The 27,363-nt window shown below is 37.3% G+C and overlaps 1 protein-coding gene across 5 annotated transcripts in view; it reads left to right on the top strand.

Moving 5' to 3' along the window:
* Positions 1–27,363, top strand: part of Grm8 (glutamate metabotropic receptor 8) — a 764,803-nt gene that overhangs the window by 668,034 nt on the left and 69,406 nt on the right. For all 5 annotated transcript variants that reach the window (XM_051175782.1, XM_051175781.1, XM_051175780.1 and 2 more), the window contains exon 9: positions 4,447–5,382. In XM_051175782.1, coding sequence (XP_051031739.1) covers positions 4,447–5,382 — 936 coding nt within the window. The remainder of the gene's footprint in view (positions 1–4,446; positions 5,383–27,363) is intronic.

The following is a 27,363-nucleotide window of genomic DNA, read 5'->3' as shown; positions in this document are numbered from 1 at the left end:
CATCCTGTCTTGTTGACTGTGACCTTTGCCTTACAGAAGTTTCTCAGTTTCAGGAGGTCCCATTTATTGTTGATCTCAGTGTCTGTGCCACTGGAGTTATGTTCAGGAAGGTATCTCCTGTACCAAAGTGTACTAGGGTACCTCCCACTTTCTCTTCTAAGAGGTTTAGTGTGGTTGGATTCATGTTGAGGTCTTTGATCCATTTGGATTTAAGTTTTGTTCATGTTGATAGGTATAGATCTATATGCAATCTTCTACATGTCAGCATCCAGTTATGCCAACACCATTTGTTGAAGATGCTTTCTTTTTTTCACTGTACAATTTTTAGCTTCTTTGTCAAAAATCAGTTGTTCATATGTGTGTGGATTAATATCAGTTTCTTGGATTCAATTTCATCAGTTTACCTGTCTCTTTATTGTGCCAATACCAAGCTAGTTTCCTCTATAGCTCTATAGAGTTTTGTCACGGAATATCTTGTTTTCTCCATCTATAATGATTCAAAGCTTTTCTGGGTGTAATAGTTTCAGATGGCATCCTTAGTCTTTTAGTGTTTTTAGAACATTTATCCAGGACCCTCTGCCTTTAAGAATTTCCATTGTGTAGTTAGGTGTAATTCTGATAGGTCTGCCTTTATATGTCAACTTGGCCTTTTTCCTTTGCAGTTCTTAATATTCTTTCTTTGTTCTGTATGCTTGGTGTTTTGACTATTATGTGGCAAGGGGACTAGTTTTTAAATTTTTGATCTAGTCTATTTGCTGTTCTGTAAGCTTCTTGTAATTTCATAGGCATACACTTCTTTAGATTGAGAGAGTTTTCTTATTTTTTTTTATTTTGGACTTTGGGAGCCCATTCCACATAGAAGGATATTCCCTCAGCCTAGACACATGGGGGAGGGTCTGGTCCCTGCTCCAAAATGATATGACAGACTTTGAAGACTCTCCATGGAAGACCTCAATCTCCCTGGGGAGCAGAAAGGGGATGGGATGGGGGTTGGTGGGGGGAACAGTATGACAGGAAGGAGTGGGGACTGGGATTGTTATGCAAAACACGCTTGTTTTAAATTTAAATAAAAATACATAAATAAAAAAGAGAGAGTTTTCTTTTATGATTTTGTTGAATATGTTTTATGTGCCTTTGAGTTGGGCTTCTTTACCTTCTATACCTGTTATTCTTAAGATTGGTCTTTTCATGGTGTGCCATATTTCCTGGATATTTTGTCTCAAGGATTTGTTGGATTTAAGATTTTTTTTGGTAGATAACTCTATTTCCTCTAGTTTATCTTCAGTGCCTGAGAATCTCTCTTCCATCTCTTGTATTCTGTTGGTTATGCTTGCATCTGTAGTTCCTGGCCATTTACCCAGGCTTTAGTGGTAGGAGATGTAGTGCTGGATGGTTTGAGGTATGAGGAGGATGCCCCCAGGTCTCTGGAATTTCTCTTGTGGTAGGGGCAGAGCCAAGGCTTTGTCTGATAGGGGTAGATGCAGGCTGGATGGTTTGGGGGCTGCCCCCAGTTCTCTGGCAACTCAGTGGGTGGAACAGTAAGATGTGCCCTGGTCAAGGGCCTCCAATGACGGTGGGGTAGGAGATGGCCTGGTGCTCATCTCTCCTGGTGGCGAAGGGGCCAGGGCTCAATCACAATTTTTGTAAACATGTTTTAAAGCCTTTGGAACAAATGAATCTGTGTTGAGAGTTAAAGTAGCAAATGTGAAGTTATAGACAACATTTTTCCCCTCTCTTTGTGAACTTTATTATTTCTGAAACATTTTTCTGACTTTAATTATTTTAAAGATTTGTTTTTTATGCATAGTGTTCAGCTGGCATGCATGCTTACACATCAGAATAAAGCAACAGATTACTGTGAGCCACCATGTAATTGTTGGGAATTGAACTTAGGACCTGTGGAAAAGCAGCTAGTATTCTTAGCCTTTAAGCCATCTCTCCAGCCCCTGACTTTAATTTCTGTTTTGAATTAGACTATGATAAAAATGTCTAGAAGCCTTAGACACATTGATATTTAGGATTATGATAATTACTTTTAGATGTAATGTTTGAGTGTCCTTTTTTATGAATCCATTATGCTCTAAAAATCAATATTTCAGCCACTAAAAAGAATATAGTTTTTTAATATTTTTGAGATCTGACTACATGCTTTTAGTTCAAATTTCTTTCTATCTCACTGAAACCTTCAAGTAAATAAATATCCATTTGTAGTCATTAAAACTTAATGGGAAATTAATGGAGTTGTGAAGAAGTTAGCTTTACTTCATGGGATGCCAAGCAGGATGGCTCTGGTCCTTCTCTGTGTTTCATCAACTTTCTCAAACAAGGGTTAATTAAAGACATTTAAATTCTCCATCTTAGGCTGATTCAGATCTTCCTAACAAATGTAGAGCTTAGGGACCAGAGAACACAACTCCTGCCCTCAACAGGCCAGGGAAAGTCAAGGAAGGAAAGCATTCTTATCATTTTCCATAAGAATAGTCCCTAGGCTTTGGGAACTCATTTCCTATGGAGGGTTATACAGGGGAAGGCCTAGGTCCTGCCCCAAATGATGTGACAGATTTTGATGATCCCCCATGGGAGGCTTCACCCTCCATGAGGGGTAGATGAGGTGGGGGGGGATGGGAGGATAGGGGGGAAGGAACTGGGTATATAAAATAAGGTTGTTTTTAATTTAAATAAAATTTAATTTAAAAAAGAAATAACAAAAGAAAAGAAAACCTTTTTTCTGTAACCGTGAAGGGAAAAAAAGAAAAAGAAAAAAGAAAGAATAGCCCAACCACTGGTCCTCAAAAGGAGGCCACCTTAAAAACAATAGGGGAATAAGGTTGACATTGCACACTTGGTGACTTTAAGATACATGCCTACTGTTACCTGGATTACCTTCTCTAGGATTATCTAGCTGACCTTAGAGTTATGATGACCACAGACTGGGCAAACTTAGTTTGAACCGCATTAGTTTTTTTGTTGCAGCATAAAAATAACTCCAAAATGTATAGGCTTATAACTAAGTGACCATAATTAAATGAGTTTTCCAAACAAACAAAAGATATGAAAGCAGAAGATGGAGCAGTTGGGGAGAGGAAGAAGATCATTGGGAGAGAGGCAAGAGAGGGTAACGCAGGCAAATATGCTCAAGATGTATTCTACACATGTATGAAACTCAAAAATATAGAAATAATAAACACCTTATATACCTTCTTAGCTCGAGGATTCAAGAAGAGCTTTGCTGGGCTGTTCAAGTTCAGTGAATCCCACAAGTCAAGATGTAAGCAAGTGCTGAATTCATCTGAGGGTATGATTAAGCCAAGCAGTTACTTTCTAGGTGGCTCTGAACATGGAGACCTCCGGTTTTCACCTCAAGCCTGCTTGAGAATTTTCAGGACAGGTGATGCTAAGTGAGCATGAGTGACATAAGAGAAAATAAAACTGAGGCCAAAATGGACTTCATGACTTAGTTGCACAAGTCATGACTACCATGCCTTGAACATAGCATTGGTTAAATAGGTTGCTCTTCTCGGGGTGAGAATGAACCACACGAGTACACACATTTAAGGAGGAGAGGGCATTGGGGACTACTTAGAAAGATGACTGCCATAGGGTGCAGTAATTCTTCTCGTAGACTGTTAATAAAGTTGGCCTTGGTAAATTAAATTTCCTCTTTCTTTTTTGTATGTGTGTTTACCTCTAAGGGGCTTCCAAATCCCAGTATTTTCACATTTACCTTCTACTTGGCTCATCTGTGTGGTACCTTTTTGTGTTCCCTCTTCTGTATCCTCATTGCTTATAATTGCATTGCTTTCAGACACCTTTAAGACTGCAAGCACTCATTAGTAAGCATCATCTTTAGGTCTTTTATTCCATATGCTTTTTTTTTTTCAGTGTATGCCTAACATGTGAGTATTGCTCTATCTATGAGCAAATGAGAGTCAGAGATTAACTGCTTGCATCATTTCCTTTCAAAACCAACACATTGTCCTCTGAATTTCCCCAGCTATTTTAGAAAGACATAAATTATATACTTGTGTCTTAATCTAGTGTTTGAAAGATTTTGACTTTTATCTCTGTGATTAGCTCTAAAATACCTTTCAGTGGGGATTTTTGTTTTTGCTTTGTTTTGTTTTTCTCCCTCTTATTTAATTTTTAAAGCTTTCGTATTAAAGCTGTTTGGGCCAATAAATCTTTCCTTGATACCATAGTGGTCAGCCATGAAGGGGTAAGTAGAAAGTAATGACACTCACCTAGTTGATGATCCAAGTGATTGATTGGATCCAATCATTTAACAGTTTTATAAAGTCAATATCAGGGAAAGAAATGAGACTCTTATTATGGTAAACTGTATTTGTACTGTCAGAGTTCAGTGATTTATTACAAACCTGTGGCTAGGATTAGGATATTATAAACGAGGAAAAAAATGAAAGGCTCATTAATTTTTTATGCCCACAGGTGGAAGACATGCAGTGGGCTCATAGAGAACACACACACCCAGCATCTGTCTGCAGCCTGCCGTGTAAGCCGGGGGAGAGGAAGAAAACCGTGAAAGGGGTCCCTTGCTGCTGGCACTGTGAACGCTGTGAGGGGTATAACTACCAGGTGGATGAACTGTCCTGTGAACTCTGCCCTTTGGATCAGAGACCCAACATCAACCGCACAGGCTGTCAGAGGATCCCCATCATCAAGTTGGAGTGGCATTCTCCCTGGGCTGTGGTACCCGTGTTCATAGCAATATTGGGAATCATTGCCACCACCTTTGTGATTGTGACCTTTGTCCGCTATAATGACACACCTATCGTGAGAGCTTCTGGGCGGGAACTCAGTTATGTGCTGCTTACGGGGATTTTCCTCTGTTACTCAATCACCTTTTTGATGATTGCCGCACCTGATACAATCATATGCTCCTTCCGACGGATTTTTCTGGGACTTGGTATGTGTTTCAGCTATGCAGCACTTTTGACCAAAACAAACCGTATCCACCGAATTTTCGAGCAGGGGAAGAAATCTGTCACAGCACCTAAGTTTATCAGTCCAGCATCCCAGCTGGTGATCACCTTTAGCCTCATCTCCGTTCAGCTCCTTGGAGTGTTTGTGTGGTTTGTTGTGGATCCCCCCCACACAATCATTGACTATGGAGAGCAGCGGACACTAGATCCGGAGAATGCCAGGGGAGTGCTCAAGTGTGACATTTCTGATCTCTCACTCATTTGTTCGCTGGGATACAGTATCCTCCTGATGGTCACGTGTACTGTTTATGCCATTAAAACCAGAGGGGTCCCAGAGACGTTCAACGAAGCCAAACCTATTGGATTTACCATGTACACCACTTGCATCATTTGGTTAGCTTTCATCCCCATCTTTTTTGGTACAGCTCAGTCAGCAGAAAAGGTAAGCAGCAGGAAATCTTTTTGACAGCTCTTTTCCTGGATTTATTTCAATTTAACCAATTAGAACTATTTTTCCTACTATTAGTTCATTTATATTCTTTTGAACTGCTTTAGTCTGTGGTGTGTGTGTGTGTGTGTGTGTGTGTGTATGTGTGTGTGTGTGTGTGGTCTGTATTTGTGAAGGTTACATTACTTTGAGTATGTGTGGCCTATGAATCACTTTTCCCTCCTGAGTGCCACTATTGCCTGATCTTCAGCAGGGTTGAAGACTGACAGACTTCGGATCATTTTCTGGGACACTTTTCCCAGCCCTGTTATCTACAATGGCACTGTTCTTTTCCAAATGTTAATTAAAAGGCAGAGGCAGAAAGGGCAGATGGGCTCACAGGGGTGAGCTGTCCCTGAGAGATCTCACTGCATGGCAAATGACATCTTTTCCTTTCTGTGGAAACTCTGGGAAAAAGCCATTTCTTGACAGTTATGGTTCTAGTCACACATAGTAGCAGGATTTATAATAACACAACCCAAAAGAAAATGTGTTAATACACTCCTAACCACTTACCACATCTCCCCAACCCTAGTCTTGTTAATATTACATTTACAAGTGATCACGATGGTGGATAATTAAGACAGCTGCAGACAATTATATAACATTGTTTACATTTGTAGGTGAAGATCAATTGGTCCTCTTGAATTAATTTCCTTTGTCATTAATCTTCAGTTCACATTTTTCCACTTAAAACACTGGATTAGTGGAGAAAGACTTCGTGTGAAATGTGTTGTTTGTTGACGTAGATGCATACAGTTCTATATAAGAGCAAGTTGAGAACTAAGGTTAACTCCAAGTTCCCAGATTTGGGAGGAAGCTGAGGAAGTTCATAGCACAAAGGAGATGTTAGATTTCTGTAGTGATAACTCTTCAGCCTTAATGTGTATGTAAGAATGCTCTCTCAAAGAGAGTACTTAAACATCTCTCCACCACCCATCATTAGAAAGATATGAACTATCTCATGAGAAATTATATTCCTGGGTCTGTAAAGATGCAGTTGAGGTCTTCCATAATTTAAAATCTCAACCATCTCAGATGGAATGTCCTGCACAAGGGGAGAACAGCTTTTAGGATGACCACTCAGCCCTCACTGGATCAATGTGGTCTATAACTATGAGACTAGCATGAACTTACCATGGATTCGTGATCCCTAACACTATCCAGATGTCCTGGCTTTGTGGGAGCCACAAACATTTGATGTGTGATCAGGCATGAAGAGGGAAGTTAAAAGTAAGACAGTCAGGGACTAGACCCTTAGTAATGAATAGATTTATTTCAATATATAAGGATGGAAATGTATTAAAACTTAAATTTAACTTGTGAAAGAACACACAAGCTGGGAAATAACTGTCTCCAAGTTCAGTGTTGAATTTGATTTGTTGGTTTAGTCATGGAAAATAGTATTGTTTTTTCAGTGTTTGAAAATGACCAAATATATACATTACTAGTAACAGCTATGTAAGCAGTTGCTATGTTCATACTGGAATGTCTTTTTGACTACTTCATTGCCTATAGAGGGTCATTACAGCATGTTCACTGTGCTTCTGGTGACCAATCAGTATCCGAAGCAGAGGGTATCATCTGTGCAACATAACTTGTTTTTCTTCTCTTCTCTTACATTTTAAACAATAGGAATGTTATTTTTAATATAATGGCTTCTAGAGATGGGCAGGTTAGAGAACAATTGTGAGTATGTTTGGGTCTTTTTTTTTTTTCCTGAAAGTGCAATGCTTCAGCATTTAAATAAAATCATCATCTTCTATCAAGGTATTGGATAACATGGTATTTCAAGTTTTTCAAATTTGAGTTCTGAGTGTGCCTTTAAAGTTATTAAAGTATTTTGTCCCAGGAGGAGCTCATGAGGTCCTTCCATAAGGAGGAGATACTGTCAGTTGACAACAGCTGGAGGATGAGAAGCCGTTCTTATTTACAGATACAGCACAGACACACAGACTGACCCAGGCTCCTGTGGACAGCCTGCACAACCATTTACATAAGGGTAGCATTAATTGGACTTAATGTTTGTTTTTTGTTTTTTAAAGAAGTGATGTTGATTGGATGATGAACCTGGTGGATAATTGGAGGGAGAAATGGTATCATGGATATTAATATATTTCACTGTACACATACACAAAATTATTAAAGAATAAATGTTTATAAATATAAAATATTTTTCTCCCCAAAGAATAAAGTTATAGATTTGTAGCTGTATTCTAAAAAAGCAGCAATTGAGATAAAGATTTGAACATGAAATAAATGCAGAATCATGCCAGAAAATTGAAGCTGCCCACTGTGATGCTAAGCCTGTGAGAGGTGTATATCTATTTTTAAAATCTGAGCTTTATATTTACTTTTATGAGTATGAGCATATCCATGCCTTTAGGGACATGGTTGAATGTGGTTAGCCAATTTCTTTTCATTTTTTTTTTTTTTAGCTTTGTGGAATAAAGCTATGTTTGAAACAAATTGTAAAACAAATAAAAATATGCTAACTGGAATTTATTTTGTATTTGTGATGTGATTAAATATGAGACAGTCTGCAAGACTCAATAATAAGCAGTAACTGTTTGGATTTTCAGAATGTTATAGAGATGTATCATTTAGTCTCCAGGTTGTAGAATTGGATCATAAATAGTCTTTGCCAGTGAGTACTTTATATAATAGAATTATGTGTTATCCTAAAACTTACCTTAAAATTTACTGTCTGCTTTTTTTTCAAAGTGTCTTTGTTATTCAAGATGATAGATAAAATGCTTCAGAGTATTTTTAACATTGTTAAAGCTATTGGCATAGATATTAAAATGAACTAGACATTTCTATCTCTAAAAGAAGTCTTTAAATAAGTTTATTGACTGGGGCAGGAAAGAAGAGCTGATCACTCCTCCATTTTCATTTATAATGCTCAGCCAATTAGCCCAGGTTATAAACTTGAAGCATTTACAACATCCAGGCGACACACACATCCATTAATTCAGCAGATCCTTATTGAGCATTGTGTCTGGCATTGTGCTAATTATTGAACCCATGTCAGTCTGCCTCTCTGAGTGTCCTTGTAAGTATCAGCTTGGCTCTTAGCCCATGCCTTCTTGCTGTCTGCCAGCACCAGCAAGATGCCAGGCTCAAGGGCAGGGAAAATGGTGAGAGGTCAGATTTGAGATGAGAAAGCAAATAACTATTCATCGTATAACTATACATTAGTGCCACAGAGTTTGCAACATGGAAAACAGCAGGAAGAGCAATTTTCTCCCAGGGTGCATATTGTCATGCCATCAGAAAGTAGGGTCTACTGTAGGAAAGTTGTTGAAACATACAGCTCTCTCTGAAATTTCAATAACCAAGAAACAAAAGTAAAGATATTCAAATAGTCTGTATGAGTGGTTCAGAAAATATTTCTACATAAGCAAGTTTTCAGCTATACAAAGAACAGTGTGGAACCATAAAGACTGATAGCTCTTTAAAGTGTGTCATGCCTGCTTTCAATAGCAAACACCATCTAAGTTCTCCACCTGTTTTTTTCTTTAGATTTATAATTGTGTAATTTGCTCATACTTCTGATTCTGCTAAATATTGGGAGAAATTGCTTTCTCCTTGCTTATAGAGAAACAATATAAAGGAACAATTAACTACTGAGGCATTCCATAGGTATAACCAAACTCACATAATTGTGCTAAAAAGACTAAAAATATATTTAAAATCATTAACTTAATAGTCAGGAAAATAATCATTAGTGGTAGCTACAGGCTGATAAGGTGGCAGAAATCTCTTAAAGACATTTTATCTTTCCTAATTGGGCCCATAAGATTCAGATAAACCAAACAATGGCTATGACACTGACAGACTCCAAGGAGTAAAATGTTTCAACAAGAGCACTGGATATATAAACAAAACAAAACAAACAAACAAAAAGCAACATCAGCTGATAACACACCATGACCAAAAGCAAGTTGAAGGGGAATGGTTAGTTTACTTAACCTACTTTTCCACATATCCATTCATCATCAAGGGGAATCATTATAAGAACTCCAAAACTGGAGGCAGGAGCTGATGCAGCATCCATGGAGAAATAATGCTTACTGGCTTGCTCATCATGGATTGCTCAGCCAGCTTTCTTATGGAACCCTGCACTACCAGCCCAGGGGTGGAACCCTCCACAATGGGCTGGGCCTTCCCCATCAATCACTAATTAAGAAAATTCCTTACAGGTTTGCCTACAGTACAATCTGTTTTTTTTATTTATTTTATATAACAAAGTCCATTTAAATGAAAACAAACATTTTATAGACAATATTTGGGAATTTGGGCGTTGTTCTTTCCAAACTACTTCCTGCTGGTAAGGGGCGCTGTCATGGGGGATTCCAAGAAGATTCAGAAATCCTGGCTGTAGTCTGTAAGGCTGCTTTGTCCAGCTGTTTTGAATGTAGGATCACCTCCTACTCTGTTTCAGGCATTCTGACTTGATCAAACCACATTAGTCTGGAAGGAATCCACATCTTTTCATTTTCTGTGGAAACAAAAATAGAAATCCTTTTCCCCAGTAACTTGTCTTTCAACTTAAATTTTGGAGTCAAAGCATTTTTTTTAATTTAATTTATTATTTTACATGTCAATCCCAGTTCCCCCTCCTTCCCTTCCTTTTACCCTCTCTGCCCTCTCACATGCACTCTAACCACCCTCCACTCCCATCCCCCCACCCCAATTCCATATATAGGGGAATGCCATCCAGTTGGGGTCATGTAGATCTGACAGGTCATGTGAAGTAGGGACTAGGGCTTCTCTCCTGTCTCTAGATCAAGGCAGTTATCCCACCATGGGGGATGTGTTCACAAAGTCCTTTTGTGCACCAGGGATACATCCTGGCTCCACTGTCTGAGGTTCCTTAGACTACAGTACAATCTTATGGAGGCATTTTATTGATTGAGGTTCCCTCCTTTCAGATGACCTTAGCTGAAGATGGATTTTATACTTCATTAAAAATCTGCCAGACATTCTGGGCCTATAGGCTGAGGTGCCCCAATGTTACAGAGGAACTCTGGGTGACTGTTTGGGCAGTGAGCTGTCTCTGTCAATTCTAGAGTTTATATATTATCCTTCTGAGTTCTTTGATAGAGTTGAAGACAGATAGTTGTGGTTATGGTGTTCCTTAGTTATGATAAAATATGTTACATATTAAACTTTAGACTCACAAAGACAGAATAGATGATAAAATATTTTCTTTAAATTTTTTCCAAATATTACTGGATTAGTTACCATTAACTGTAGTTCTTGCTTGATAACTGTTTTGTTATTTTTTAATTTTTCTAAGTTAAAGTTAAAACCTTCCTTTTTATTTAGACAGAAAAGATATGATGGAGAATGTCCTTCTGCATGCTGTGAATATATGTTTCTCTTTTTGGTTGATTAATAAATGCTGATTGGCCAGTAGTTAAGCAGGAAATAAAAGCGAGACTGCCAGGCTAGGAGAATGCTGGGAAGAGGAAGGCAGAGAGGGAGATGCCAGGTACCTGCCAAAGGAATAACATACCAGAGCATTATCTTAAGCCACAGACTCATGGCAATGCATAGTTTAATGAAAATGAGTGAATAATTAAGAGAGAGCCAGCCAATAAGAAGCCTGAGTCATAAGCCAAACAGTTTATAATTAATATAAACCTCTATGTATTTATTTGGGACTGATGGGTGGTGGGACCAGGCAGGATACGAACTCTTCACTTAGCTTATGTCAAGTTGACATAAAACTATCTAGCAAAGTTAGTAAAAACAAACAACAACAGCTCCACAATTGTCCCAAACAAAATGCCCTAAGAGTGACATCAGTACACCTGAACCGGCCTTTCTACCCTTGCCATGTAGAGCATCTACCCCACTAGCCCGAGACCTAGTCATCTTCTAGCAGCTCTACTGTCTTGTTGCAGTGACTGGAAGGAAGTGCATAGCTTTGGAGTATCAGTGCTGGAAATTAGTTTCTGCATCTGCCGCATAAGCTGAGACTATATAAGCAAGAGGCCATGCTCCCACTACTGGTTAAATTCCCCAAGACTACAAATTGAACTGTAGAGCCATATAAAACATCAGCCTCTGTCTTTGCTCATTCCTGTTCTCAACCCAGAGCACACTTGATTTTATATATTCTGGGAAAGGATAGGAAGATGGTTTTACTTTTTTTTTTTTTTTTAAACCTGCTTTTGTTTCATTATTAAATTTTAAACTAAAATAAACGTTATCCTGGTTTTAAAGTGACGCAATTTGTGAGTCATGAAAAGTATTTAGCACCCAGTAAGCAGTGAATCAATGTTGGGCATCATCACTCTTAAAGGTGTCATCCATGAAGATGGGGAGCCTACTTGGTTTCGCTCACCATTGTATTCTAGAACATACTCATGACGACAAGTCTGAAATAGTTCTAAAGGTATTTGTTTAATGACTAAAGTATCAAAATAAATGGAAGTCATGGATATCATTTGGTTTAAGTGGACAATTAATCTCAATTTCTCTAGCCATTTGTACCTAAGTTTTTTTTTTTTTTTTTATCAAACATGTGCATATGCTTGTAACTATAGGTATGTAAACACACCAGTGAAAGTGGGAGATGAGGGAGACATTAATCTTTAGCAGAAGAAAGGAAATGTTCCTGAGGCAATGTATAACTCACTTCAAATATTTAGCAGGGAAAAATGCATAGGAAAAGCCCAGAAAGCAGTTGCTGAAGTCTTTATGTTGAAATTAGAAATGTGAACAGCTTTAAGGGTGTGTGTGTGTGAGAGAGAGAGTTCTCTCTAACTAGTAATATATACCTGCTCTAAAGAATAGTCCAAGAGTTAAGAGCATTCAGAACCTGGAGTGCCAATGCTGATAAATCCTGGATATCCATGGAGAAAGATGCAGAATAGACAATTAAGACCTGATGTCCTTAAAGCCACACATGGAAATATCGCGGTTAAATAAGGATCAGGATAAACAAATAGGCCGAATAGATGTTTATTCAGGGGGAAATAACTTACAATCTAGACAGATGAACACCAGGAAATTCAACCCGATGCTCTCCTGTCCGAGTCCTGCCAGCAAGAGAGCTTTTCCCAGCTCTCTGACCTCCTTCCACAGGTCACTTCTGCCCATGGCTCCACCCCTCAATGGGCGTGATCAGTGCCACAGAAGGACTATCTCACTACATGGAAATAATGAACAGTATCTGCTTTGCTTGTATACACCTGTACACTCTCCTGTTTGCTGATGAACTGTATATATACATCATTTTGATTTTGTTTTTTCTTGCCACCTTGTGCTCATTTGAACTGGTTCCCTTTGGATGCTTCAGTTACATCTCACATTATAGTACTATTTCAGGTGGTAGGGTAATTTATTTTCCTAGATAATATCAGTTGCACCAAGATGATTTATTTTGATGCAACTGATAAGAAAATGTTTATCTGATATTATTTTCCCAGGTAAATAAGATGATTTGAATATATGAACATTTAGAAGAAAAACATCTAATTTCTTATATACACATAGGCATGCCTGGGGATGAGTGCCTTGTCTAAGATTTTTGTTTGCTTGTTAAATGACAGTGTTCGTATTATAATTACAGGAAACTACAACTTTACAGATTTCGTACAATTCTTTTTGAGATTCTTATCTTACTTGACACAACAAAGGGATATATTTATTCAATGAACCTTGTTTAGGTTACATACTGTCATGTTTGGGACACTAGGGGAAACAATGATCTATTTATTATAAAAATTATAAACATTTGGTTATTGTGGGGTTATAGTATTTTCTCATATTTTCCTTTTAAACTAAACTGAGTTTTAAAACTTTGTAATTGTTCCCAAATTCGAGATTTCATGAGCTAGATTCTTACTGAGTCAATTTGGAAGGTGGTGACAAGCATCATAAAAATCGTAGCCATTGATATGATCCAAAACTCCATGACACTACATTTAATTAATATTAATTTTTCAGAATATATAGATTAAGGCTTTACTTTAAACTATTTAGAGTTTTGTCACATGAAAAGACTTTTTTTTTCTGTATTAATAGAGTGTTAGTGACACCCAGACACTTGATAATAGGGAATGTGGTGACTAATTTACTTACTGTAAATTCAAGTTATATTTTCTATTACTCAGTAGAGATTTGTGTCTCAGGAAAGCATACATAATGCCAGAAAGAGAAGATAGTGACAAGTAAATAGATTCATTTGGCTAAAATCATAACGCAATTTTATGTGAAGAAATTAAAAAATATATCTAAATGGTGGATCGCATAAAGGCCAACATCACTCACCTTAAATTGTGAAAAATATTTATTTAACCAAATTTTAATGTAAAGTACACCTGTGTAAAACATAGGCAAACCAAACATATTCAAATATTTAAATGAATGAATGAAAATAAAAACTCGAAATTCTTTTCCCTCTATGATTTATATAAATGAAAGAAGTCCTAAACTATATCTCAATGAAAGATCAACAGGTAGCCTGAAGATACTATGGTGACCATCAGGTAAACAGGCAAAGGATGTCATTTCAGAATATGACTCCAAAATTTCTGCCTTTTATTCCAACCTCAGTGTAAGGACAGGGAATTTTAAATTTATATAGTTTTGAATAATAATGAGTATTTGTGAATATACAGCACAGAAATAGAAGTACTTTTATATCAGACATGGGTGGGAGTGGAGTATTGGGAAATGTATCTCTTCTAGATCTGATATAGTTTCCAACTGTTCGCACACATCCCTGTTTTTAGTTGTTAGGGTCCTTATCTTTAAAAGGGAAACCAGGCAGGAGAAACAATCATTACCTCAAAAGTCCATATCCATTCATTCTAAGCAAAGTACATGACCTCCACTGGCAATCTTTCTCAATTAGCCTGGCCTGGCAATCATAACTATACATCAATAGTCATGACTTCATTGAGACTGAAAAAAAAAACAATAGCACAATTAATAAAAGAATACAATACAAATGGAAAAAAATTCCAAAGGAGAAAAATCATAGAAGTAATTCAGAAGATATTTGAATTTGAGCATGCAGTATGCTCAGATAGAACCGACAAGATCATTGCTCTTCATACATATCACTGGGTAGAGGATCACCAACACAGGTGAAAAAAAATCTGAGACACGGAAAAGAAAAGTAAATGTGATTCAACAATAAAAATGTGTCTGAGGAATCAGATGCCGGTGATCATCACAGAGGGTCCAGTTAATGAAGCAATTGTAAATGTAAAAGCATTTGAGATTACTTCAGCTATTTTTACATGCTTTTTCTCTTTCTCCTTTCTTCCATACTTCCTCCCTCTCTCCATTTCTCCCTTCCTTCTTTTCTTCTGCTCTCTCTCTCTCTCTCTTCTATTAAAGTGGTGTGTGTGAGTGTGTGTGTGTGTGTGTGTGTATGTGTGTGTGTGTGTAGCTGACAACTGAATCTAGGGAGACATATATGCTAGAAAATCCTACTACCACCTAAGTACAAAATTTGTAATTTTTTTTAAACATTGTATTATGAAAGCATTCTAAGCCTTCAATTCGACCCTGACCTCATTTGGTGTCCCAGACAGTTCTCGAACTCTCTTGGTAGCTCAGGACAGTCTTGAACACACAGTGCTTGTTTGTGTCTCCTCTTATCAAATGTCTGGGGTTACACAAAGGTGCAACTAGGCCTGGCTAAAATGCTAGAATTTTGATAATTGTGCTTACCTTTTTCTCTGCAAATCTAATTATGCTTCCTGGATGAGTTTGAAGTAAATAATACTTAACAGTTATTAAAAGCAATCACAGTAGGCAATGTTCTTCCATTGTTAAAAGGATTCTGGAGACAAAACATAGACTAGCTATTCATTTACTTGAAAGAAGGCAGATATCATTAGGTCTGTATTCCCAAAAATCGTTATATACTTAAAAATTAGGCTGGGCATGGTGGTGTGCACCTTTTAATCTCAGTGCTCCAAAGGCAGAGGCGAGTGAATCTCAATAAGTTCTAGGCCAGCCTGACTTACACAGTGAGTTTCAAGCCAGTCAAAGCTACATAGTGAGATCCTGCTTCAAAAACCAAAACAAAGAACCAGAAAAGGAAGTCCGTAAAGGAAATCCAAGAGAGCAGGATGTGCCTGTTCATCATGTCATCCATTTTGTCTTTTGAATGGCTAACAGGTAGCATTTAAAACTAAGTCTCTGGACACACAATTGTACTACCTGTAAAAAATGAAGTGAAAAATGAAAGATTATTCAAGTTTATCAGTTTCATAGATTGATGCCAGAAGATGAGTAGATGAATAATAGGACTTCATTTTGTTGATTAAATACTTAGATTTAACTACTTAACACATGTGATATAACAGTAACTGTATAAGTAGGAACTACATGAACATGTTAATTCTCTTTCCTAAGACAACATGAACATTAGTCTCATATTAGGATTTTTAATGTTTACTATATTTTAAGGAATCTTATAGATGCATGTGTACATTGGATTGCTTCACTTTAAAACTCATGACTGCATTCTGTCATAAGTATTTGTTAATGTGTGTGCACCTTTGCTCTGCTGTTTGGTATTCAAGAAGATGAAGAAATTAGTAAGAAGCTGTTATCAAGTTGCTTAGCATCAAGTAGTTGTGAAAGTGAAACACACAGGTACCTTATACAAAGCAGAAGGAATAACAAAAATCTTGAGGCCAGAGATGGTGGAGGGAAGAAAACAGTGTGTCCTTTAGGAAAATGAAGCAAGTTTCACAAAAGAGGTGGAATTAAATTATGCCTGGGGATGTGGTGGGAACAACAGATGGAAATAACCTCATGGGATTGTGACAACACTGGCTTAGAAATCCCAGAAAAGAAAAGTCAGATATCACTTGCAAAACCTGTGAGAAACTATACTAAGATCAGAATACTCAGAGGAGGACTGGAAGGCCATATGCCTCTATTTGCCCTGCTAATAGTACACTGTTTACTTTGAAAAGGTTTGTCCCAGTATGGACAATAAATTAGGGTAGCCAATAATTGGGAGCCATTTCATGGAAGAACTTCTCCCAACTGTGTATGTTATTTACCAGAGATTTGAGTATATTTGAATCACTCAGAGCATGAAGATAGTCCCAGTACAACCATATGTCAAATTGCTCTGCCCTTGATAATTGTATGAACTATAATGCACACAAATAAGAAGTAAAGTAAGTGTATTGAAGAAATGATTGAAATGGAAATAGAAGAGAAGCAGGGTCTGGCTTGCAGTGTACAGGCTGTCTGTGCACCTGCAATAGGAAAGCTTAAACCCAGTTCTGCTTCAGGAGGAGCTGAGGGTTTTTTCTGGTCTTGGCTAAGATAAATACAATGATTCTTCTTTTGCAAGGAGATAGAACCCAAAGCCTCACTCACTTATGCTAGGCAGATGCTACCTTTTCAGACTTTTAAGTTTTTTCTTAACCATTATACTAGGAAGTGGTTCTTTTCAACTTCTGATTATTGTATCTAGCAAAGGATAGAGAGGCTTATTTGAGATTACAGCACGGAAAACAGGTAAAAGTAGTTTTCATAATAAAAGTCAAGATACATTTTATGGAGACTACCTTCAGGATTATGAGTTTGGATAAAGAAAACCACTAAATAGCAAAATATATATTAAACTATCTTTAAATTTACTTACACATGTTATGGGGTCATGTGTAGGTCCGAGGCCAGCTTGTGGGAACTGATTCTCTCTTTCCACCATGGAGGTTTCAGAGATTGAACTCAGTCAGATCTATAGACTTGGCTGCAAGTGCCCTTACCCATGGAGTCTTCTTGCTGGTCCCTGAAAGAGATGTTAACAGTTTAAATACAGGGACTTTGCCATGCTGAGTCTCAGGGCTGGGGTGGGGTGAGGGGAAGAACATGAGTTCACATCCATACCCAAAACTATCTCCAGTTGACAATCACTTGCAAAGGAAAAATTAGATTTTTCTAATTTGTATACAAAGTGGGCTCCCAGGCTCGGTGCCCAGAAGTAGGCAGCCAACACAAAATGTACTCAATGATTTTTTTTTTTTTTTTTACTTCACATTGCTTTGCTTGATCTTTTTTTTTTTTTTAGTCTGATTGGTCCTTTGTGTATTAAGCTTTCTGATTTACTGTTTTTATGTGTTTCAACTGTGTGTGTGCATTTGTGTGTTGTGCTTTTTCATATTAATTCTGGTTTTATTCCTTCTTTTTATTTGCCTGTTTACTTATAAACAGAGAAATAAAAGAAGAGTTTCATAGGTGGGGAGGATCTGGGAGGAGAGGGTAGAGGGGAAACTGTAATCACAATACTTTTACATATTTCTCTTGCCAGCTATTTTCTCTCTAAAGTTCTCATCTACTTTGAATTGAAAATAGTATTGAAAAAGGTAAGCTTATCATCAAAACTCTTGAAAAATTTTTACATTAGCAAGCAAGCTCTGACCATATCTCCTCCCTTTCTTCAAATAAGCACTCTCTTGGGAACAAAATGACCAATCAAATTCTCTTTATTGGACACTTGGTTATATTGGGTACTTATTCTAAAGAATTGACAATAACAAAGCATGACATAAGTACAATCTGAATTCTAAAGTGTCCTTTAGATTGTGGTAAGAGATGCAGCCATGAGCAGAGACAGCTAACACTACATGGTTATCAAACACCTCTAAAAAACAGAGCCTTAATGCAGGGTTTTCCACTTTGGTTATTATTCACAGTATTTTACATACAGAAACATTTATATTTGCCTCATACCCCTTAGTTTTATCTCTTTTTCTTGTATACATACTGAGAAACCATGCTACTTCAAGTCTCCTTACATTTTTGTCTTATCTTCTTCCTTCTGCTTAGCTTATCCCTGATCTTGGCCTTCCTCCCAGCACCATTCCCTTCAAATGCTCATCATTAGCATAGTTTCTGCTAGGCAGACTTGTCCAAGCCCACTGCTCTGTGTTCCTGAGCTCTGCCCTTTTCTGTGTTCAAAGAAAGGGTCTGGGACAAAACAACACTGAAATCTGAAAGCAACTCTAAACTCAAATTGTGAAATTGAGCTATGTAAATAAACAAGATCTATTACAATGAATATAGCCATTACTAGCTGGATATTTTTATATGCCCAAAACATGGTTAAATTCTTCATATTTAATGACATTTCCTTTCATCTCAAACAGACTCTAAGCAACTGAAGTGGATGATGTAGAAAAGTTACAGATGTTAGCATTTGTATTGAAGGTGGACCTGTGGTTGAACTTACTCTCTTCATGAGTTTGAGATTTTTTTAGCTTTTACTTCACTTTTCTCCACTGTGTTTAGTTTCTTTCTGTCTTATTCCTTCCTTTCCACAAATATGAATGGGTTGTTCAGAGGCTTGCACTTGGCATTTGACTCTGACTTCTCCTTTATTCCTTTTTTATTATTTTTAAATTTCCGTTAAGTATTTACATAATTTTGTTTTGTCTTGAAATGTCTACTGCACCCATACTTCTCCCTTTTTCAAAGGTCAAATCCACAGCTCATTCCAATGCTACTATTGAGACTTAAGTGTTAATGTGCTTGGTTCACTATTTGTCTTAGTTACTTTTCTAACGCTGTGATGTGACAATATGCCTAAGGCAACTTAGAGAAGAAAGTTTATTTTGGCTTACAGTTTCAGAGGGTGAGTCCATTATCATCAAGGCAAAGAGCATGACAGCAGGCAGGCAGGCAGTCATGGATCTGGAGGAGTAGCTTAGAGGTTACATCTGACCCATTGTTGTGCCCAAAGTCTGAACCCCCAAATCAGCAAGAGGCCCATTTCCATGCAAAAGCAAAGAGTCTTTAATAATTTAACAAATTAACTGCATTAACTCAGTTCCTCTGTCTGTCTTACATAGTGGGTAGATTGTGAAGGACCCAAAGGGGCAGCATGGCAGGGAATGTATTGGGTAGAGCAAGGGGAGTGTCTAGGGGATCCACAACAGGCTCAGGATTGGTGCACTTCTGGGATTGGGCGATCTGTCCTATGTTGATTGGTCAACTGGTTGCTATGGCCTATGGGCCCTCCCAGGGCAGTTAGTATGCTCTGTATGCCACTATTACCACACTGTTTCAGTAGAGCACATGCAGAGCTTGTAAAGCACATCCAGAACTCACCAGCTAATTTATTGCTATGTGGAGGGTATCTGGCTTCCTTGTGACTGGCTGAGGTCTAGCAAGATCAGAAAGGCCAGAAACTCAGCAACATGTACTGAGTTAGTGACCTACATTTTGCTGGGTCTTTTCTGCAGTCTGTCATGGCTGCCAAAGCAGGGAGCTGGAAGAGGGTCCAGTCCTCTGGTCCCTTCACCATAAGCATGAGTCAGACAAACATGGAATTGAATATGGTTTAAGTACTAGAAACCTCAAAGCCTAAACCCAATGGCACATGTCCACCAGCAAGACCAAACCTCCTAAGCCTTCTCAAACAGTTTCCTCTAGTGACTACCAAACATTAATAATATGAATTTATGGGGGACATTCTTATTTAAATCATCAGATTATTTGGTAGTTATTCTCTGATGTATGTCATGAAGCAATTTGATAATATCTCTGCTTTGTCAGTGCATAACTCTTCCTATTTAACCATATTGTACTTAACACCTCCACCTGGTTGAATACAGATAGTATTATTTGAACCAGATAGGGGTTTCGTTCATGAAGTTCAGTATCACTATAAGAGCATCTAGATTAAAATGCATAATTAAAAAAGTAATTAACTAACTAAAAGTTCTTATTTGTGTCATCACTGATGCTATGAAGGGTTTTAAACTTAATTTTTTTTCTGAACTCCATTAGTTGAAGCTTAAAGTTTCTAAACTTCATCTTCCAAGCATTACTTTTAGTTTTATTGAAATTGTTTTCCTAACCAAATCATAAAATATTTTCTTGCAAACATTACAAATTCTACTTATATGCCTATTCAACATATCACTGCTGAACCTAGCAGGCAGGTTCTCCCAGCATCCCTCAGTCCTTACCTGTAACAGGGTATGTATTGCATATCCTTCCCCCTACCCTGCGCTCTCTACCCCTGGAGCTCTGCTACTCTTACCCCAGAGTCTCTTCCCTATATAATGGACACATTTTGTTTAGCCTTCCCCTCCTGCTGTTGCACCTCTTCCCCACTCCTTATCCACCCCACCCCCACATACACACACATGGCCCAGCTCAATCTGGTCATGCCCACTCTGAGTTTTCCCAGATGTCCCTGCCTCTGACTATACTCTCCCTTTTATTTACATACCTAAGAGCAGTCATGGCCTTTCCTTTTTATTTCTTTATTCAGTAGTTTACTAGATTTCTGCTATATTACATTTCTAAAATTGTGTTTTATTATCCATCTATAGTAACCCAGGACTCCATCTTAGAGGTCTGAGACTAGCCCTGTATGTAGCCTGAGACTATTAAGACAATACCACAATACCAGGAATACTGGGAATGCAAAAGACCTGGACAGCCTCTCACACCTGCAAATATGCACACCCTCAGGAACAGACTATGGCTTTTTCTTTCAGAAAGCTGCCCTTTCCTTTTAGCTGGGCCAAAGTCTCAACCAACCAAGGAGACTGTGGTCTGCTGCAGCTGTGGCTTAAATAAAATTTACTGTTTGAAACTGCAATAAATTTTTGGGTTGTCATTCCTGGTGGTCTTGAACTCTGCAATATGTCTATGGTTCTAACTCTCCTTAGTAACTCTTTAGGAGAAGACAATAATCTAAATTCTTTTGTTTTCCCCTACTCTCCTTCTAGTCCCAAAAAGCCTGTCAAAGTGCTTTGCAGCTAGGTTCAGACAAATGTATTTGTTAAACTGAATAAAATGGAAAGTGGTAAACATATTCAAGCCAAGTATGTGTCAGTGTTATTTGAAAGATCATTTAAAGACAAAAGTAGAGAAAAGTATTTGAATTGAAAAGTTCTTGTCTCTTTGCTTTGGCTTTGATCACGCAAGTTATCTTCTCTGAATTTTATTTTCTCTACCTCAAATAAAAATGAGGCCATCTCGTCTGAAATTATAAAATGCTCCTATTGCAGATGAAATTGACAGTTGCATAAGAAATGGTCAACCACTTAGAGGCATGACCTAATTTTTAACCAAATGCACAGGAAGATTGTTGTACATATGCAGTAAAGGATGTAAATTAATGCACAAAACATTTTAGAAGATAAATGTACTTAAGGCAGGTTATTGGTCTCATAAATGTCAGTCAAGTTCATTCACATCAACATAGCATGATGCAAATGTATGACCCAGAATCTGAATTGCTTTTCCAAAGAGCCCTATGGGGATTCCATTCACACCATATGTTTCTTTCAGGTTTATGAGATATCCTAGGCAAGAAAATGGGAAATATATTAAGCACAATGGTTTCTCAATATCTTTGCTCTCCACTTTAAAAGAAACGAAGAAAAAGAGAGAAGGACAAAGGGGAGAAAAGTCTGACTGACAGCAGATATACATTGCCTGGGTCATCAGATTTTGATTGCTGCCACATTGTTCTCATTCTCTTTATTTTTCATTCAAATCACTTTTCCTTTGCTAGAAAAACTTGAGCCAGTGGGTGGGAGACTTGGATGTGACTCCAGAAAAGTTATCATATGCAGAAATCTCTTGCTAGAGACTGCTTTTGATTTTACCTTACATCAGTGAACTCCTTATCCCTTTCTACCACATTTTCCTTGTACTTCCAGTTAATGTGGTGTCATAAATCGCTCCCCACAATGCCTAAGGAAGAGAGGGAAATTATGTCTGCAGACCAGACTGCTCCTGATAGTGAGTCTTGATAACAAGAATCCCTTAAGTTCTCCTGTGGGCCTTGGATTCTTTTTTTTTTTTTTTTTTTTTTTTTTTTCTCGCTTCATTTATTGTTTTCTTTTTCTAATATCACTCAACTTGTTGGCCCTGGAGAAATCCAAGAATTAAAAAATCTTTTGGTAATAAGAACAAGAAAGGCTGTTATTTTCTTAAGAAAAAAAGTTTTGAGAATTTAAGGCTTAATGCAAACAAACAAACAAACAAACAAAAAGCCCGATACAGATATCAGAGTTCTCTTTCCTTGCTGACAATTGTCTTTATGTAAATGTTTATATATATATTACACATAATATATATATATATGTATATATATTATACATATAATGCAAACACACATATATACTTACATATCTCTTAGCCTTGAATACATTCAAAAATAACAGTTTTTGCCAAACTCTTCATTTCTCAAACTTTCATGGGATGGCACAAATCTTTCATGGAGATACTAGTGAAAGTTTTATATGGTCTTTCATTCATTTTTTAATAATAAAAGCCAACACATTATTTTTCGGACAATTCTGGGAGCTAACTGATCACACATGTGGTAGTTACCAACTCTGCATTCTTTTAATACCCTGATGAAGTAAATTGCATTCAATCTCTAGCATAGATGGTGCAGCATAGTATGATAGGTACAACAATGGCTTCTGAGCCTGCATATGTTGGGAAAAAAAATCCTCTTGTGGCCAGCCCCCAAATGATTATTATTACTTCTTCACGCTTCAATTTCTCCATTGTGAAAAGTGATACAGTTTTAGCACACATGACAAATTTGAGCATACAGCAAGGTTATTAGCCTTCTTTGTTCATTGTTGGTATTATGCGTAGATCACAGAGTCCTCCCAAAACCAACAAGGGCACTGAATTCCACATGTAAAAGCAAAGATCCTTTATTCAAATTTGAACTTGGAGCTTCTATGTATGCAACGCATTGGCATGATCGGAGAGTCTCTAGCTCAGTTGGGTGGGATTTTTATCATAGTAGAGGTTGCAGTGAGAGGATTTCCAAGTTTCAGGACCCCCGGTTGGCTGACATTTGTCTAGTATTGTCTTGGTGAAAGGGGAAAGGTGTGTTCTGCACTAAGGGACATCTGATGATCCTACCTAAGATGGTTGGAGCATTAGTTATTTCCTTTGGAACATTAGGTATCCTTCCCTTGAATACTGATTGGTCTGTTCCTGGCTGTTCCCAGTTTATGGCCTTTTTTGAAGTCAGGTGTTACCTTAAGGTAAACTGGAACTCAGGCCTACTTTCTGGTTGGACTATATTGAGCTTGTCATGGTAGCAGTGTTGTCAAGCAGTAGGTGTGTTCCAAGCTGCAGTGGCCCTACAGTTGGTAATGGTGATGAGAGCGTGGTGAGCCACCATGTTCCTGGCCAATGATATTAACCTCTTTGATAGTCTATCCCTGCTTCCCCTATTTTCATGTTGAAAAGCTTGGGTTGGATTTATTTTAAATTTATGTAATACCAGTAAATCTCTGAAAATTACAGCAAATTCTTCCCTAAATCTAAAGATCATTCAAACAAACACTAAATTTTTTCACATTCATATTCTCATGTGGTATGATAAAAAAAATAGCCTAGTTTTCAATATTAATTATTACATGTTTTCATACTTATAGTGAGTGAGGTCTTTGTCACTCCAAATAGAACCATGTTACAATTCAGTTTGTTTATAATTTATTTAAATGCTTTTCTCTCAAATGGTTTGCATGCTTTGTTTGCTGGATATTATCATAATGTAAGGCTGACTCATATGATTAAATATTATACCAAACGGATTCCTTTTTTGTCACTCCACCATCACAGTGTGAATACCACAGTGTGAATAACCAGCCTACTCCCAATTTAGGCTTATAAGCCATCTTATAGTAAAGACAAAATAGGTTCATTCCTGTTTATTATTAAACCTCTGTTTCTCAAAGAGTGGGCTATGCCCCCCATAATTGTAGTACAAATGGATCTGCACTGCCTGTTGCATGAATGACAATCATGTCTTTATTTCAAAAGATTATTTATAACTATCTTGTAACCCTACTTTTAAAGGTTATAAGACCACGTATGACTACTTTGTTATGAGTGCCTCTTATGACTATCTTGTCATGTCCACCTTGCATCCTTGCCTTTGTTTTAGTAGGTCATTAGAACTAACACCTATGCTAATTTCTATTCCTGCACTTGTATCTATGTTGCCTGTCAAACCCTCCATTTGAAAATCCCCTACCCTTGAATTCTAAAATCCTTGTTTTTCTTACATCCAAGGCTAACCTCTCAATCCACACCTTAGTGAGAGGCAGACCCTTACATAAAAGAAAAACAAAAACCCTTGATTTAATTAATCACACCATGATGGTTTGGGTCAGTGGTCTTTCTCCCCCCTCTATAGGATTCACCATTGTGCATCAGAAAGTCATGGAAGCCAGGTTGATTGAATCTCACGTGCATCTTAACCAAACATTCATTTTTCTAATCATCTAATATTCTGGATAACTTTGTCCTTCCATTTGGAACCATCTCTTGCATCAGATGGATTTGTATATAGATTTCATTTGTACATGAACGTTCTTACCAGCTGATCCTGTGAGTTCCAGTCCACAAGAGCAGTAGTTGTGTTCTTTGCACTTGGGTGGCACTTCCTGAAGAACAGTTTGCAACAGGCACTGATTATGTATTTTTCTTTGTCACAGAAGTTCTCTTTCTGTATCCAATGTTTCAACTAGAATACTTCAGAATAGTCTGTCAATTTCAAGTCAATTCTCCAATTATTGAACTGTAATCCTAGATTTCTTAATAACACAGAAAGAGCTATATTGTTCTTCTAAAGGGAAATTTCATAAAAATATCCTGAAATCTCTATGTCCTCCAATATTAAACCAATGAGGAATTTTTAATGTGTGTATATGTATACAAAGATAATTATTAATACTTTTAATAATAGAATATTCTATTTTTTATATGGAATGCTGTTAAAATGTACCATTCCATTTCACATACAACTCAGCATATATTAAATCAATATTTTCAACCTTTTTAAAAAGGGTGTTATATCAGAGTTCCCAGATTTAGGAAATAAAAATACAGATGCTCAATTAATTATGAATTTAAGATGAACAGATATTTATGTTGAGTATGCTTTGCATATTTATGACATAAAATATTTGTTTATCTGAAATTAAAACATAACTAAAGCACTGTATTTTGTAAGGTAGTTTTATACTAGGTTGATGATCACCCACTGATGAGATGAATGCTAGTAATAAAAAAGGTTAAAATCCTCAAATTATATGCTATGAGAATTGAATAAAACTTTATGAATAGGTTCAATATACTGAATATTTTATGCAAATATAATTTTAAATAATGATAAATAGAACAGTGTTTCATCTCTAAATGGTGTTAAACATAATGATGAGTAGTCATTGTAAATGGAATCAAGGTCTCTCAAACACAGGAACATTTTAATGGCCTGAATCTTTGAATAGATTATGCTTTCTAGTAAAGGAGAATTGAGCTAAGGAATGGGATTAATGTAATTTATCACCCGGTGATGAAAACAAGGAAGTGTTGCTGGATTGCCTCAGTGGGTCCAATGGAGCTATAGGAAAACTGTAATGTGGAAGAGGCAGACAGGAGTCAGTGCTACAGAAGTAATTCCAAGAATTTGGCTGTAGGACACTTTATATCTTTTGAAGCTAGAGTTTAAAGTCTTGCTAGTTGCATTGAGCTCTCCAAAGTCTGAGCCATTTAATCAGTATTATGTTGCTTCACTTTAAATATCTACTATAGCATTATTGAGTTGAGCTAACATAAAACCCATCACAATGAAATGCACCTACCCCTATCTGCAGTGACATGAAACTGCTTATTGGTATCTCATTCACCAGGCCATGTGGAGAAGCAAAAACCGATGGATCAAGATTAGGACATTTGCTGCTCTGACTGAAAATGTTTAAGTCTCTAGATACTAAGGTGTAGAAGGGTCGAGTCACAGCTTTGTCTCTGTATCTCCTGTACAGAACACAGTGCTTGACACAAACTTTACAGAAGAGCCGAATAAGTGAGTATAATTAAATGTTGACTTTGTTTTCTCCACATGGTGAGGGGTTTTGGTCCTATAAGATTAAATTACGTTCTTGAAAAGTTAAAGCAAACTTTAGGAAAAAATAGACATATGCCTTATCAGCAAAGCAACTTAATATGTTATGGCATTTACCCTAAGCATTTCCCAACTGGCATTAGTAATAATATTTAGTTAGATGGAAAATTAATGAGGATAGACACATCTATCTCTCTCCTGTTATTACCCACGCTCTCAATGTTTCTACTTTTTAGCTTTGCTTCTTAACCAGAAAAAAAAAAATAGGTCGTACCTGAGTCTATCTCCATTTAAAGGTGAAAATAAAGAGAACAGAGGAGAGAATGAATGTGGAAGAACGTATAGGCTGTGACAGCAGAAAACAGAGTGAGGGAGTAGAGAAGCAACAGACATCATGCTGACAGTGTGAGTGCAGTCTGGGATGTGGCCTTAGGAACACACTGCTCTGAGACACGCCATCAGGCTGGGAGCATCCTTTGGAGAGTCCCTCTGGAATCTTAGTTTAAGCAATACACACACTGATACACAGCAGGAGGGGGTAGTTGTGGAAGGTGAGCTGTTGAGTTTAGCGTTTCTTAGATTCATCTGCTTTTGAAACACACATGTAGTATATACTGTTGTATCTGTACAGACTGCCTTTTGGGCTTTTTAACATATAAACACTAATGTTTATAAGATAATGACAGTGGCAGAAAGAATAACTTTGTTGAATGAGTCACACAAGAATCTTGAGAACTGGTCATTACAGAATAACTCCAGGCATCTCATAACTTACATTTTGAAACAGAATGTCAAAGTATCACTGCCATTTGATTCTTCAGGGATTTTCGTCTGTAAGAATAATAGATCTATCTTAAAATCTCCAGTTTTACAGACATTGAGGTAAATGTGGGGCTTGATTTGAGACTATGTATTTTCTCAGCTAAGAGATAGCAGCAACATCAGCCCCTATCTCCTGCTTCTTTCTGTGTGTGATTAGATATCTTAGTGTGGAAGGAAAAATGGTTTGTTTTTTAGAGTTGTGTATTACA

The sequence above is a fragment of the Phodopus roborovskii genome, unplaced genomic scaffold (genome assembly GCF_943737965.1).
Source record: "Phodopus roborovskii unplaced genomic scaffold, PHOROB, whole genome shotgun sequence".
NCBI lineage: Eukaryota > Metazoa > Chordata > Mammalia > Rodentia > Cricetidae > Phodopus > Phodopus roborovskii.
This window is presented reverse-complemented; position numbering and strand designations above follow the sequence as displayed.